Raw genomic sequence first — 16,495 nt, forward strand, 5'->3', positions numbered from 1 at the left:
GTATTCAAATTATCTCTAGTATCCTGAGTAATAAAACATCTGCGAGTGTGTTCTTACCCATTGCCTCCATTGTTCAAAAAACACAAGTTGAAAGACTAGACCTTCGTTCTTCCCCTCTCTCTCACCAAGACTGAAATGGAAGTTCTTCTACTGTCTACGGTGTCAGGGATATCCCTAGACCGTCCCTAAAACTTCCTCTTACCTGAAATAATTCTTCCCGTTTTTTTTTATTTATTTTTTTTACCACAATTGAATCTGTAAGCTACTAAATGCTGTACTGTGTAGGCCTACTCCTGTAATTCTATAAATACTATATATATCTCTCATTTACTTTTAATTATTTTATGTATGAAACCACAAACAGTAAAATTCCTTTTTCACAATGATCGTGTTGATTTCAGTTTGTGCACTGAACGATATATTAATCAAATCATAATTTTATTATGTGGCATACCAAATGAAAACTTAATAAGACTCAATTAAGTCATTCGCAGTAAATGTAAATCTTGTTGAAGAGTGAATTATCCATAGGCATTTAGATTGTGTTTTACAGCTAAGAGGTGGATGGGAATCCCCACACTATGTATCCCCCAAACTCTGAAAATTCCAGGATATCGGAGCAAATTCCCTAAAAGTTGGCCCCCTGAATATAGAATTGTTTCAACCAATCAGAGACCTCCACCATACTCTTTTCATTGGCTAAAACATCTATCAATACTGGGTAGCGATATTTATGTAATCTTCCGATAGACTGGTTGAACTATAATAGTTCAGAAATTTTATGAACATCATTTAATATTTCATGGATATATGCAACAAAATCCACCATTGACCTAAAGAAATCTGTCAGGAATCTTGGAGTAATCATGGATGATAGACTGACAATGAATGAACATATAAATAATATGGTAAGAAATTGTAACTATCATATTAGAAACATAGCATTTATTAGTAAATACTTAGATGAAAAATCTATTGCCATACTCATTTATCACCACATATTTTCAAGAATTGATTACTGCAACTCACTGTTCTATGGCTTACAAAATTATCAGCTGAAGAAAATTCAGAGTACAAAACAGAACCGCTAGATTAATAAAAGGACTACACAATAGGGAAAGAGTTACCCCTGCACTAATTAAATTACATTAGCTACCGGTAAAAGCGAGAATTAAATACAAGCTACTCTTACTAACGTTTAAGATACTGAACCAAAATGAACCAAAATATCTAAAAGAATGCCTGAATAAACTAGAACTAGAAACAAATGTTAACACAAGACACATGAGTGACAAACATAGGCTATCTGAACCAAGAACAAATAGTAAATTTGGTGAAAGGGCTTTTAGCTACTGTGCGCCTAGACATCATAATAAACTGCCAACTGAAATGAAGGACCTAAAGGGAGCAATTGAATTTAAGAAGAAACTAAAGACATTACTTTTCACAAGATCATATGATTTGGAAGATGCTACAATCAAAGAATTGTATAAGTTATAATGAAAATGTTTCGTTAGATGATTAATATGGACCCGCCCGAGAAGCAGTTCACTCGACTTCAGCGGAGGGTTGGATTTAAAACCAAAACAAGTAAACAAGTAAGTATAAACAAGCCGTCCCTGGATCAACGAAATTCCCCAAAAAAGAAAACGACACAATTATATAATAAAGAAAACCTAATGTCAAGGGTAACTATATTATATTCATTAGCAGTTTTTAGTCATCTTAACAAATTTTGAGTTAATGACTTTAGGAATATTATCTTCCATAACTTATATAAATGAACTATATAAAATGAGTAATATTTACCTGAGAATAATGAATATGTCACCATAAACTCACAGTAGATAGTATCTTAAAATATGAGTAAACTTCCAGAATTTATAGTTAGTCTATAGATTCCAGATGTATCAAATAGCTTTTTGTAATTCTAATTATAGACGACTTTAGAATATCATTATTTCGGCATAGGCCTGTTCAACTATCTTTCTTTCCCATCACTCCTTGCTTCAAAATAGTCCTGACCCTTACTCGTGTGCATTAAAAGTAGATGATTACTGTCATGTTTAAATCAGTTTCAAGACATAAAAGTTAAGCATAAAAATATTAAGGTGGAAAGTTTTGATGTAGGCCTACTGTATACTTCTGGAAATAGACTGTATCTCTACAATAATATTGATGATGATGATGATGATTGTGGTGGTGATGATGATGATGATGATGATGATGGGGGAGATGATGATGATGATGATGATGATGGTGGTGATGATGATGATGATGATGATGATGGTGGTGGCGGTGGTAGTGATTGATGATGATGATGGTGGTGGTGGTGATGATAATGATGATGATGATGATGATGGTGGTTGTGATGATGATGGTGGTGGTGGTGGTGGAGATGGTAATGATGATGATGATGATGATGGTGGTGGTGTGGTGATGATAATGGTGATTATGATGCTACTGATGATGATAGTGATTGTGATGATGATGGTGATGATGATGCTGATGATGATTATTATTATTATTATTATTATTAGCTAGGCTACAACCCTAGTTGCAAAGCCGGATACTGTAAGGCCAAGGGCTTCAACAGAGAAAACAGCCAAGTAAGGAGAGGAAATAAGAAAACAGATAGAATAGCGTAGGGTACAGGTGAGAAGCCCCGACCTTCCCCAGCCAGTATAGGTCCCATTTGACCTATGGTCCCAGGAATGTGTGTTTGGATTAAAGAACTCGGGTTTCTACAACTAAAAAATATATAAATTACTTTTAAAATTTCAGTTTTCTTCCTACGCAACATACAAATCATCGTTTTCTAATTAGTGAGAAGCACAACTTGGAGGGTTGGAAGTCTGCTTAGAACTGAACTGGATGGTTCATCTTCCCTGGAAGTATCCACCGCTTGGTCTTATCTGGGAGCAATAACTACCTAACTGTCTTTCATAGGGATTTGAAAACTACTAGGGCCTGAATTGCACACGGATGCTTGTACCTGATCAAATAAAGAAACGCTTCCCCAAAGGGGATATCAGTTAATCCTATACCTGTATCCTTCCATTTGTTTATGAATGATGTGGGGTAGATACTTCTTTAGATCTAAAGAATGGAGCACGGAAGAGTACCTTACCAGCTTCAGGTCCAATCCAGCATGTAATGATCCAATTTCCTTAGGTTAAATTCGTCGTCAGCCGTTTGCACCGAAATGGGCAAACAGCCTCCAACTTCCAAGGTGGTGTGGCGAACAGTGGGGGTACCCCACATACCATCAAAACCGGAAAAGCACGGTGATGCATATCTGAGGACTACTTGCTCCTCATGTATACTCCTGGGAGTCAAAACAGGGGCATATGCACATTGGCGGTGGTAGCTGTTGCACCCCTTGAGGAGAACAAAGCAGCAAGAGTTCTTTGGCATCTTCATTGCCCAGACAGACCACATTGAAGACTTAGCTCCCTTCTTTCTCCCCAGGGCATACACTTGCCATTTAACACGTGAGGATGATTGCAAACAATCATGCCCCTTAAAAGATTCACACATAGAGTGTGGATCTACAGCCGCTTTATTTATAAACCGGTTACAACATCAACCCTTCTCCCAGCAAGTATGAACATCTTGCTTAACTTCTATCACAAATCCAATAACACATTCACTTCCTGCTATAGAAAAGAAAATGTAAAAGTTTGGAAAGGAACTGACAGTACATGAGCATTCGTCACCAACCGAGTCAAAAGTTGGCTATTCCTGCTGGGAAGGAGGAGGGACTTTTCATCCGTACCCACCAACAGCTAACCACTCATTAACAATTCTAATGACCATCTCCAGCTTGCACTGAATCAATCTTCCCAAGTAAATGTCGAAATATAATTACTTATTTAGAAAATTCTTAAAAGAAATTCCTCCTAACATATGTACTGTATTACTAAGTACAATAATTATTATATAGAATTGGATCAATGAATGCTTTCCCCACAGGATTGTATCATTTACAGTACCTCACATTTCAAAATAATGGTGCTTAATGTTATGTGCACCATACCTTCAGCACTAATCATAGTGTTTAATACCTTTTATTTTTCTTATTTTTTTTTTGCTTCATATCATTCAGCTGATAAACTTTTTCAACTTTGGCTTGCTCCATTTTCAATTCTCATTTAAAAAGAAGTCATTCATATGTGACCTGAATTAAACAATGTGACCAAGTCTTATTAGATTACATGATGATAGATCCAGCATTGGGGGTTGTGAGCCCATTCACTATTCAAGTGCATCTAAGGCAAAACCAGAGGGTTACACTATGAGGTAAAATTAAATTAAGTTATACTGCAGCAAGATGGAAAAAAAGGAAGCAGGAAGGGAGGTATAGTAAAAGGCTTAATAATTGCGTGGTGTGTAATAAGGAGGTTCATGTTGATGACAAGGCTATTGAATGTGATTTATACAAAAGATGTTGTCATATTAAGTGTGATAATATGCCTGAGGCTATGTATAATCATATGGCGAGTTCCACTGAACAAGTTTTATGGTACTGCATACATTGCCAAGGGGGTGGCTTAAGACTTTACAAAGAGGTTATGGAGTTAAAGAAACAAAGCAAAGAAGTAATGAAAAGGCAAGAGGTGATTGAAAACAAATGTTATGATGTTGTAGAATTTGTAAAGGAGCAAAAAAGTACAGTGAAGGACAGCAGGCTTGGTACAGTGGAGGCCAAAATGGTGGATATGGGTGAATATGTAGAAACTAACAAGACTGTACGCAAGGATGTTGAGGGCAGACTGGGGACTGTAGAAGCTAAGATGGTGTCCATTGAGGATAAGATGGAGAATATGCAAGCAACAGCCGAGGGACATACAGAATTGGAAAGCAATGGTGAGATTAAATACAAGCTACTCTTACTAACGTTTAAGATACTGAACCAAAATGAACCAAAATATCTAAAAGAATGCCTGAATAAACTAGAACTAGAAACAAATGTTAACATAAGACACAAGAGTGACAAACATAGGCTATCTGAACCAAGAACAAATAGTAAATTTGGTGAAAAGGCTTTTAGCAACTGTGCGCCTAGACATCATAATAAACTGCCAACTGAAATGAAGGACCTAAAGGGAACAATTGAATTTAAGAAGAAACTAAAGACATTACTTTTCTTTCACAAGATCATATGATTTGGAAGATGCTACAACCAAAGAATTGTATAAGTTATAATGAAAATGTTTCGTTAGATGATTAATATGGACCCGCCCGAGAAGTAGTTCACTCGACTTCAGTGTAGGGTTGGATTTAAACCCAAAACAAGTAAACAAGTAAGTATAAACAAGCCGTCCCTGGATCAACGAAATTCCCCAAAAAAAGAAAACGACACAATTATATAATAAAGAAAACCTAATGTCAAGGGTAACTATATTATATTCATTAGCAGTTTTTAGTCATCTTAACAAATTTTGAGTTAATGACTTTAGGAATATTATCTTCCATAACTTATATAAATGAACTATATAAAATGAGTAATATTTACCTGAGAATAATGAATATGTCACCATAAACTCACAGTAGATAGTATCTTAAAATATGAGTAAACTTCAAGAATTTATAGTTAGTCTATAGATTCCAGATGTATCAGATAGCTTTTTGTAATTCTAATTATAGACGACTTTAGAATATCATTATTTCGGCATAGGCCTGTTCAACTATCTTTCTTTCCCATCACTCCTTGCTTCAAAATAGTCCTGACCCTTACTCGTGTGCATTAGAAGTAGATGATTACTGTCATGTTTAAATCAGTTTTAAGACCTAAAAGTTAAGCATAAAAATATTAATATTAAGGTGGAAAGTTTTGATGTAGGCCTACTGTATACTTCTAGAAATAGATTGTATCTCTACAATAATATTGATGATGATGATGATGATGATGATGATGATGATGATGGTGGTGGTGGTAGTGATTATTGATGATGATGGTGGTGGTGATGATGATGATGATGGTGGTGGTGATGGTGGTGATAATGACGATGATGGTGGTGGCGGTGGTAATTGATGATGATGATAATGATGGTGGTGATGATGATGATGATAATGATGATGGTGGTGGTGGTGGAGATGGTAATGATGATGATGATGATGATGATGATGATGACGACGATGATGATGGTGGTAGTGGTGGTGATGATGATGATGATGGTGATGATGATGATGATGATGATTGTGATGCTACTGATGGTGGTGGTGATGATGATGATGATTGTGATGATGTTGGTGATGATAATGGTGATGATGATGATGATGATAGTGATGGTGATGATGATGATGATGATGATTATTATTATTATTATTAGCTAGGCTACAACCCTGGTTGCAAAGCCGGATACTGTAAGGCCAAGGGCTTCAACAGAGAAAACAGCCAAGTAAGGAGAGGAAATAAGGAAACAGATAGAATAGCGTAGGGTACAGGTGAGAAGCCCCGCTCCTTCCCCAGCCAGTATAGGTCCCATTTGACCTATGGTCCCAGGAATGTGTTTGGATTAAAGAACTCAGGTTTCTACAACTAAAAAATATATAAATTACTTTTAAAATTTGAGTTTTCTCCCTACGCAACATACAAATCATCGTTTTCTAATTAGTGAGAAGCACAACTTGGAGGGTTGGAAGTCTGCTTAGAACTGAACTGGATGGTTCATCTTCCCTGGAAGTATCCACCGCTTGGTCTTATCTGGGAGCAATAACCACCTAACTGTCTTTCATAGGGATTTGAAAACTACTAGGGCCTGGATTGCACACGGATGCTTGTACCTAATCAAATAAAGAAACGCTTCCCCAAAGGGGATATCAGTTAATCCTATACCTGTATCCTTCCATTTGTTTATGAACGATGTGGGGTAGATACAGTACTTCTTTAGATCTAAAGAATGGAGCACAGAAGAGTACCTTACCAGCTTCAGGTCCAATCCAGCATGTAATGATCCAATTTCCTTAGGTTAAATTCGTCGTCAGCCATTTGCACCGAAATGGGCAAACAGAATCCAACTTCCAAGGTGGTGTGGCGAACAGTGGGGGTACCCCACATACCATCAAAACCGGAAAAGCACGGTGATGCATATCTGAGGACTACTTGCTCCTCATGTATACTCCTGGGAGTCAAAACTGGGGCATATGCACATTGGCGGTGGTAGCTGTTGCACCCCTTGAGGAGAACAAAGCAGCAAAAGAGTTCTTTGGCATCTTCATTGCCCAGACAGACCACATTGAAGACTTAGCTCCCTTCTTTCTCCTCAGGGCATACACTTGCCATTTAACACGTGAGGATGATTGCAAACAATCATGCCCCTTAAAAGATTCACACATAGAGTGTGGATCTACAGCCGCTTTATTTATAAACCGGTTACAACATCAACCCTTCTCCCAGCAAGTATGAACATCTTGCTTAACTTCTATCACAAATCCAATAACGCATTCACTTCCTGCTATAGAAAAGAAAATGTAAAAGTTTGGAAAGGAACTGACAGTACATGAGCATTCGTCACCAACCGAGTCAAAAGTCGGCTATTCCTGCTGGGAAGGAGGAGGGACTTTTCATCCGTACCCACCAACAGCTAACCACTCATTAACAATTCTAATGACCATCTCCAGCTTGCACTGAATCAATCTTCCCAAGTAAATGTCGAAATATAATTACTTATTTAGAAAATTCTTAAAAGAAATTCCTCCTAACATATGTACTGTATTACTAAGTACAATAATTATTATATAGAATTGGATCAATGAATGCTTTCCCCACAGGATTGTATCATTTACAGTACCTCACATTTCAAAATAATGGTGCTTAATGTTATGTGCACCATACCTTCAGCACTAATCATAGTGTTTAATACCTTTTATTTTTCTTATTTTTTTTTTGCTTCATATCATTCAGCTGATAAACTTTTTCAACTTTGGCTTGCTCCATTTTCAATTCTCATTTAAAAAGAAGTCATTCATATGTGACCTGAATTAAACAATGTGACCAAGTCTTATTAGATTACATGATGATAGATCCAGCATTGGGGGCTGTGAGCCCATTCACTATTCAAGTGCATCTAAGGCAAAACCAGAGGGTTACACTATGAGGTAAAATTAAATTAAGTTATACTGCAAGATGGAAAAAAGGAAGCAGGAAGGGAGGTATAGTAAAAGGCTTAATAATTGCGTGGTGTGTAATAAGGAGGTTCATGTTGATGACAAGGCTATTGAATGTGATTTATACAAAAGATGTTGTCATATTAAGTGTGATAATATGCCTGAGGCTATGTATAATCATATGGCGAGTTCCACTGAACAAGTTTTATGGTACTGCATACATTGCCAAGGGGGTGGCTCAAGACTTTACAAAGAGGTTATGGAGTTAAAGAAACAAAGCAAAGAAGTAATGAAAAGGCAAGAGGTGATTGAAAACAAATGTTATGATGTTGTAGAATTTGTAAAGGAGCAAAAAAGTACAGTGAAGGACAGCAGGCTTGGTACAGTGGAGGCCAAAATGGTGGATATGGGTGAATATGTAGAAACTAACAAGACTGTATGCAAGGATGTTGAGGGCAGACTGGGGACTGTAGAAGCTAAGATGGTGTCCATTGAGGATAAGATGGAGAATATACAAGCAACAGCCGAGGGACATACAGAATTGGAAAGCAATGGTGAGAGTGATTTCAAACAAGAGTTGGAACAGTTAAAAAGGGAGATGACTGATCATGACAAAAAGTTGCGAGAAGAACTGAGGATGAAACAAGAAGAGAATATGATGGAAATAAGGGACGGGGAGGCTCGTAGGAATAACTTGATCATCCATGGAGTACCTGAAAGCAATAATGCGGAGTGGAACGTTTGACGTAATGAGGATCAAAAGTAAGTGTTAAAACTAGTCCAGAATGTCAGGGGTTGTTGATCTACCAGAAGGAGATGTGAGGAAAATTTCAAGATTGGGAAAGTACCAAAGGGATGCTGAAAGTCCTAGATATTCTCAGGGAGATAAAGAAGCTTAAAGGTAAAGAGGCCTTCAAGGAAATTCGAATTCAACATGATTTAACGAGGTCACAGAGAAAGGACACGAGGGAATTAGTGGCAGAGGCCAAGAAGATGGAAGCAGATCTGTCGGGAAACTACATTTATCGGGTGAGGGGCCCGCCAGAGAAATTAATGATAAAGATATTTAGGAAAGTGGAAGGAATAAAGAATCAGTAAGTTGGGGGAATCCAGGACAAAGAAAAAAAGACTGATGGTGATGGTTATGTAAGTGTAAATAAGTTTAAGATATTTAGTAATGTGGATGTATTCTCTCAAGATAAGATAAGTGAGTTAAAATTGAGACTGGAGGAAGCAACAGAAAAGCCTTCTATAATTGCATTACAAGAAGTAAAGCCAAAGAATACGAAATTTGAGAGATTATTGGCTGAATATGATATTGATGGATATGAGATTATTGAGAAAAATGTTATAAATGCACCGGAAGGCAGAGGGTTGTTGATGTATGTGAGAAGGGATTTATCTTTTACAGAGATAATTATGGAGCAACAATACAGTGAGTACTTACGTATTGAATTAAGGTGCACAGAAGGGAATATATTAATTGTTTCTGTTTACAGGAACGACCCTACGACCACCCAGAAGGGCACCTGACAGCGTATCACACCAACGCTTTGATTGTAATAAGCTCCGCAACCCACAGGTGGCACAGAACTACAAGGAGGCCTGCGAACAATACCTCGCAGACCCTGTGGGTCAGGCCACTGTCGAGCACCACTGGACCACCCTCAGAAACGCCATGGCCCGTGCCGCGGAGGAAACACTAGGCTTCACCACCAAGAAACGGCAGGATTGGTTTGATGAGAATGATGCTACCATCTCTCTTCTCATTGAAACCAAACGACAAGCACGCCTGACTTTGGAAAACCAACCAACAGCAGCTAACAAATGTGCTCACAAGGTGGCTGAAGCTGGTTGCCAAAGAGGTATCCGTGAAGCCCAGAACACCTGGTGGCAAAGAAAAGCTGCAGAAATACAGAGTTTCGCTGACCAACGTGACCTGCGCAGCTTCTATGCAGCAACAAAAGAAATATTCGGTCCCACACGGTCATCAGTGGGCAGCCTGAAGGACGCGGATGGGGCCACGACCATCACCGACAGCGAGGGCATCCTGGCCAGGTGGAGGTCTCACTTTGAGAACCTCCTCAATGACCAAGCAGACACCCCAGACGATCTCCTGCGAATGACCCCGCAGCATCCCGTCCGTCACTGGATGGCACTACCACCCTCCATCCATGACTTCAACAAGGCCCTGCAGCGCATGAAGCCCGGCAAAGCCCCAGGGCCAGACAACATCCCGTTGGAGCTCCTCACTCACGGTGGCCCCGGCTTGAGGAACCGTTTGATGCTCCTTATACTGAAAATATGGGAGACCAAGACCCCCCCAGTGACTTCCGCGATGCAAACATCACTACCATCTTCAAGAAGGGAGACAGGGAGAACTGTAACAACTACCGGGGAATATCACTACTAAGCATCGCGAGTAAGATTTTCGCTCGGATTCTCCTTGACCGCCTCCTTATTCTCGCAGAAGACGTCCTGCCAGAGTCCCAGTGCGGCTTTCGACCTTCTCGCGGGACCATAGACATGATCTTCTGTGCGCGACAACTACAAGAGAAGAGCCTCGAACAACAACAGCCCATAATGTTCATCTTCTGGGATTTGAAAAAGACCTTCGACAAAGTACCTCGACCTGCCATGTGGGCTGTCCTCAAAAGATATGGCTACCCACCCGATTTTGTCAAGCTGGTGCGTGCCCTCCATGACGGAATGGTTGGGAGAGTCTGCCACCAGAACTCTCTTTCAGACCCATTCCCCATCAACGGCGGCCTGAAGCAGGGCTGTGTTCTGGCCCCGACGTGTTTCTCGCTATACACCCCAGCAATGCTCAACGAGATTCCCCCAGACACACCCTCAGTCGACCTACGTTTCCGCATGGATGGAGGCGCTTTCAACCTCGCTAGACTCCGCGCCAGAACCAAGACCACCTTGTGTGCAGTGCGAGAACTGCAGTATGCTGACGACAATGCCACCCCAGGTCAGACGGCAGAGGACCTGCAGTCGTTAGCTGATGCATACAACTCTGCCTACGAACGTTTTGGGATGCAAGTCAACTCAGACAAAACCAAGACCCTCGTCCAACATCCACCAGGACTGATGCTCCCCAACTTCAATACCACAGTGAATGACCAACCGTTAGAACAGGTGGACCAGTTCTCCTACCTAGGGAGCATCCTAACATCAGCTCCCACAAGCAAAAAGGACGTGGAGAACAGGATCAGGGCAGCCCACTCCGCCTTTGGCCGACTCAACCGCCGCGTATTTAACAACCACGCACTGACAATGACCACCAAAATAATGGTGTTCAGGGCAGTAGTCCTCTCCACGCTCCTGTATGCATGTGAAACATGGACGCTACATAGTAACGATCTTAAAAACCTAGAACGCTTCCAACAAATGAAACTGAGGCAGATCTTGAAAATCCCCTGGGAGAGCCACACCACCAACATTGAAGTCTTAGAACGTGCCTCGCTGTCCAGCGTGGAGGCCACCATCATCCACCACCGCCTCCGCTGGATAGGACACGTGCATAGGATGCATCCATCTAGGCTCCCAAAGAAAATATTCTACGGAGAACTGACCCAGGGCACCAGACCACGAGGAGCCCCAAAAATGCGCTATAAAGATCAACTAAAGCGCACCCTGGCTCTAACTAACATCGATCCTTCCTCATGGGAAGAAACAGCCAGGGACAGGAAAACCTGGAGGAGTACAGTACACCATGGCACCGTGGACTTTGAGGAGAGGAGGAGACAAAATGAGGAGGCTAGGAGGAGAAGAAGGAGAGAGCGATTAGAACAGCCCCGCCCACCACCTACCCTCCCTTGTGAACACTGTCCGCGACTCTTCCACCACAGACTAGGACTTAACAGCCACATCAAGCATAAGCACCCACCCCACAGATAGGAGGCTGATGGCTAACGACAGAACCCAATACTCGGACACGAGTGGGCGCCGACGACGACAGGAGCCCAAGGCATGGGACGGAGGATAATGATAAATTATGCAAGCTAATGTATGAGCTACATTATAAGCCAGCACTGCACAAGATAATATTTGGCGATTTTAATTTACCTAACATAGACTGGGAAAATTGCACAATAACTGGAGGAATAAACAGCATGGAGTTTAAATTTATTGAAGTTGTGAGGGATTGTTATATGACTCAGTGTGTCAATGAAATAACCCGACAGAGGGGGGGAGGCGAGAGGAAGAGTCCTAGATTTAATATTTGCGGATAGTGATGATATCGTGGATGATGTTATTGTGGAGTGTCCTATTGGGAGAAGTGATCATGCCTGTATTTCCTTTTATTGTAATGTTGAGATAGAGACAAGAATTCAAAGAAGGGGAGTGTATATGTTTGAACAAGCAGACTATGATATGCTAAGAATTAAACTGGATATTGATTGGGGCACCTTCCTTGATGGGGGACATATGGAGACTAAGTGGATAAGATTTAAAGCCAAAATCAAAGAAGTCACTAAAGATTGTGTACCTATTAAAGCAGTAAAAACTAATTCTTCACCAAGGAAAAGGACTAATAAAGAACTACCAATGGATAAAAAACTGTGGATGAAGATAAAGAGGAAAAAACGTCTTTGGGTCCGAATAAAAGAGCCAAGGAATTACAGGGATAATAATGTACAGGAGATGCAAGTAGTTGTGACCGAATATAGAAAAATCAACAATCAAGTAAGAAGAGATACCAGAAGAGCAATAAAAATAAAGGAACAAGGAATTGCCAGCAATGCTAAAAGTAACCCAAAGGTATTTTAGAAATATGTACAAGGAAAGACGAGCAGAAAATCTGGTATCCCAGACCTGGAATTAGCTAACGATAAACGGGGGACACACAGGACGAAAAATGATCATGAAAAAGCTGAAGGACTGGCAGAATACTTCAGCGAGGTGTTTACTAAAGAACCATCCGGAGATATTCCAAGGCTTCCTACTAAAGAAGGAACAAAGTTGGAAAGAATTACATTCTCACCATCAAGGATTAGAGCAGCCATCAAGAAACTGAAGAAAAACAAATCAGCTGGACCAGATGAGATACATTCAAGGATTATCAAGGAGGTGGGAGATGTGCTTGTAGAACCACTGAAGATATTGTTTGAATGTTCTTTTGAGAGTGGACAGTTACCTACTACTGATTGGAGGTTAGCATGTATAACAGCTATTTTTAAGAGTGGTAAACAAAGTGATCCGGGAAATTACAGGCCTGTTAGCCTAACCAGTATTATTTGTAAACTTATGGAGTCAATAATTAGAGAAAAAATTATTTGTCATATGAAACAGAATTCTTATTTTAGTAACAAGCAATTCGGATTCCTCTCTGGACGCTCTACAGTTCTTCAACTGATTAAAGTATTAGATGATTGGACCCAAGCTCTGGAAGAGAGAGATGCGGTTGATATTATATACTGCGATTTTATGAAAGCTTTTGACAAAGTACCTCACAGAAGATTTGTTGAGAAAGAGAAAAGCTATAATATAGGCACAGTATTCTCAAAATGGATTGAGGCCTTCCTGAGCTCTAGAAAGCAGTGTGTGGTAGTTAACGGACAAGAGTCAGAGTGGCACAATGTAATGAGTGGAGTCCCCCAAGGGTCAGTATTGGGACCATTGCTATTTGTCTTATATATATTAACGATCTGCCCGAAGTATTGAAGAATGATAGTGAATTGTATTTGTATGCTGATGACACAAAGATGTATAGACAAATAAAAAAAAAAAAGGGATTTTGACGAAGGAAAAATCTATTTCTGGGGAGAGACCTGTGACGCCCGGTGGAAAAACAACCCATAGAGATTTGCCTTACATGCTCCATATATAGATGGTACCATAACTCTGGATGGCATAGGCTTCTGCCCTCTAGAGGACCTAGAATTTACAAAAAGATGATACTAAGTTTTTGCAAGAGGACATCATCTGTATGAGGCAGTGGTCTGACCAGTGGTTATTGAATTTTCATCCAAAGAAATGTAAATCTATGAGAATTTGCAGATCTGAAGTGTCCCATGGAAATTACTATATGAAAGAACAATTATTAGAAGTTGAACATGAAAAAGATCTTGGAGTCATAATTGATAATAGGTTAATTTTTTCTGAGCACCTCAATAAGAAAATAAATATGGCTAACAAGATAACAGGACTTATCAGGAGAACATTTGTATCTTTGGATGAGGTGATATTTAAGCAACTATATGTGGCACTGGTCAGACCACACCTAGAGTATGCAAATCAAGCATGGGCCCCATTCCTGGTGAAGGACATAGAGGCTATAGAAAATGTACAGAGGAGAGCCACCGAATTAGTTCCAACACTGAAGAATTTAAGTTATGAAGAGCGCCTCAGGAAATTGAAGATACCCACACTGGCTTACAGACGGGCGAGGGGAGACATGTTGGAGACTTTCAAAATCCTGTCCGGCGGGTATGATCCGGAAGTATGCCAAAGACTGTTCATGTTAAGAGAAAGCGATAGAACAAGAGGACATTCCAAGAGAATTTATAAGAAAAGAACAAGACTGGAAAAAAGAAAGAATTCATTTTGTAATAGAATGATTAATAATTGGAACATGCTGCCACAATTTGTTGTTGACTCAGAGTCTACTTGGAAATTTGAAAACAATATAGATAAGGCATGGAGGGATCAAGATTTACTTTATAATTATAGAGCTAAAATTATAGTAAAATTATTTATAATATAACCACCACAACCACCACCAGTGCAATCACCAACCTAGTAAATCATTCTGAGCTGGATGTACAGGCTTAACAGCCTCTTCCAAAACATAAACTGTAAGAAACTGTATGAAGTATAGCTAGGGACCAAACAGATACAGCAAAGACCTTTATGTAATGCATACACTTATGTGCGAGACATACTGAGGGCACTACAGCTGCAGTGAATTTTTCATGCTACAGGAGGGAATTAGAAGCAGAAAATTATAATGTGCACTATTCTATTTATCTTGAAGAAAACACCACTATTAAACGGATTTTGAGCGAAGCGAAAAATCTATTTTTGGGTGAGATAGCCATGGCGTCCTGATGGAAGGTTCCTTTTTGGTAGCTTCCTTGGGTATAATACTACTAAGATATTCCCAGAGAATTTAACCACAGGTTATCACAGAATTCTAACTTCTGGAGCGAGTATCTCAAAGGTTTCCCTTTAAGACATCGTATATCAACAGGGGACGCATGTCTGAACGCGCCACATAGCTATCTTCACCCCGAACAGAGTTAATGCTTCGGTGTGTAAGGGTTGAGAATAGCTGGGAGCCGCTCCACAGCCAATCTCACTCGTGGCTACTACTGATACTCGAGACGTAAACAAACGGGCGCCATTGCTCAAATGACGTCACGCCCGTCTTCATCCTGAAGCCAGTTGCTGCCCATCACCATGATACAGTAGAACAGGGTGGGATCTAAAACTGGACGAAGTAGCAGGGAGGGTCCATCAGGACGCCATGGCTATCTCACCCAAAAATAGATTTTTCGCTTCGCTCAAAATCCGTTTTTTGGGCTCAAGCCATGGCGTCCTGATGGAAGAGTACCAGAGAATCAATGTATCGTGGTAGATTTTCCCCTAATAGTAAGTGCCAAGGCATTGACAAAACAGCATAGTAATCTTTGATAAAGAACCATAGGGAAGAAGCATCCTGCCCCCCTTGGCAGTGAAGTTCCCATGGGCTATGCCGACGTCAAAGTGGTATTGAAGGGCTATTCATCCTGATAGAAGAACTTGAAGAACTTGGAGATGAAGCCGAATGTTTGATATTTGTATAGGAACATTCTGAAAATTAGACCAGTGGTGGTTGGGCACTGTGTATTGAGAGTGATGGTTCATCTCCCGGGTATCAAAAGTAAGTATTCGTGTTGGAACCTTACATAATCAGAGTGAATATAAATTAAGAGTTAGCATCTTAATTTCTTCATAACCATAAGGAAAAGGGGGGATAATAAAACTATGACAGGCATGTATTTCATAGTAAGTAGGAGCTGATTGAGACGCACAGGTAATAAAATAGAAATTTTATTTCACAAATGCATAAATTAAATAATTTACAGCAATAAGTAAAGTTCATTTACAGTAATTATAATGTACATAGTAATAAAGACTTGCTCTTGAATCTGAAAAGGAATTTCAAGTTTATTAGTAGGTACTCGTTCTCGAGGAACGCAAGTCTTTGATTAAAAAACACATCATGCTCAGGGCATGCGGCACTTGTGTGACAACTATGATATTTCACCTGGGATAAGAACAGTTATAAAAGCACTAAGTGTTTTTCGACATCACTATGAATCGCTCGAGGGTCAACATAGGCACCCGAAGAGTTAGAGTCCCAAGTAACTCACTGTTCTACGCAGAGTTA

The 16,495-nt window shown here is 40.0% G+C and overlaps 1 protein-coding gene across 1 annotated transcript; it reads left to right on the plus strand.

The window, feature by feature from the left end:
- Positions 1 to 8,967: 8,967 nt before the first annotated feature.
- LOC137626120 (uncharacterized) lies at positions 8,968 to 14,827 on the plus strand. Its single transcript, XM_068357197.1, has 5 exons — positions 8,968 to 9,141; positions 9,226 to 9,494; positions 12,306 to 12,807; positions 12,892 to 13,724; positions 14,122 to 14,827. Exons 1-5 carry the CDS (start codon positions 8,968 to 8,970, stop codon positions 14,825 to 14,827), a joined length of 2,484 nt encoding a protein of 827 aa, XP_068213298.1.
- Positions 14,828 to 16,495: the final 1,668 nt, after the last annotated feature.

The sequence above is a fragment of the Palaemon carinicauda genome, chromosome 33 (genome assembly GCF_036898095.1).
Source record: "Palaemon carinicauda isolate YSFRI2023 chromosome 33, ASM3689809v2, whole genome shotgun sequence".
Classification (NCBI taxonomy): Eukaryota; Metazoa; Arthropoda; class Malacostraca; order Decapoda; family Palaemonidae; genus Palaemon; species Palaemon carinicauda.

What these genes read in the sequence shown, in the direction of transcription:
- LOC137626120 (XM_068357197.1), top strand. Translation starts at nt 8,968, where the DNA reads ATGCTGAAAGTCCTAGATATTCTCAGGGAGATAAAGAAGCTTAAAGGT. An exon ending in GAAGGCAGAGGGTTGTTGAT is followed by an intron (nt 9,495 to 12,305) that starts GTATGTGAGAAG and finishes ATAACCCGACAG; the next exon opens with AGGGGGGGAGGCGAGAGGAA. An exon ending in ATGAGTGGAGTCCCCCAAGG is followed by an intron (nt 13,725 to 14,121) that starts GTCAGTATTGGG and finishes GAGAATTTGCAG; the next exon opens with ATCTGAAGTGTCCCATGGAA.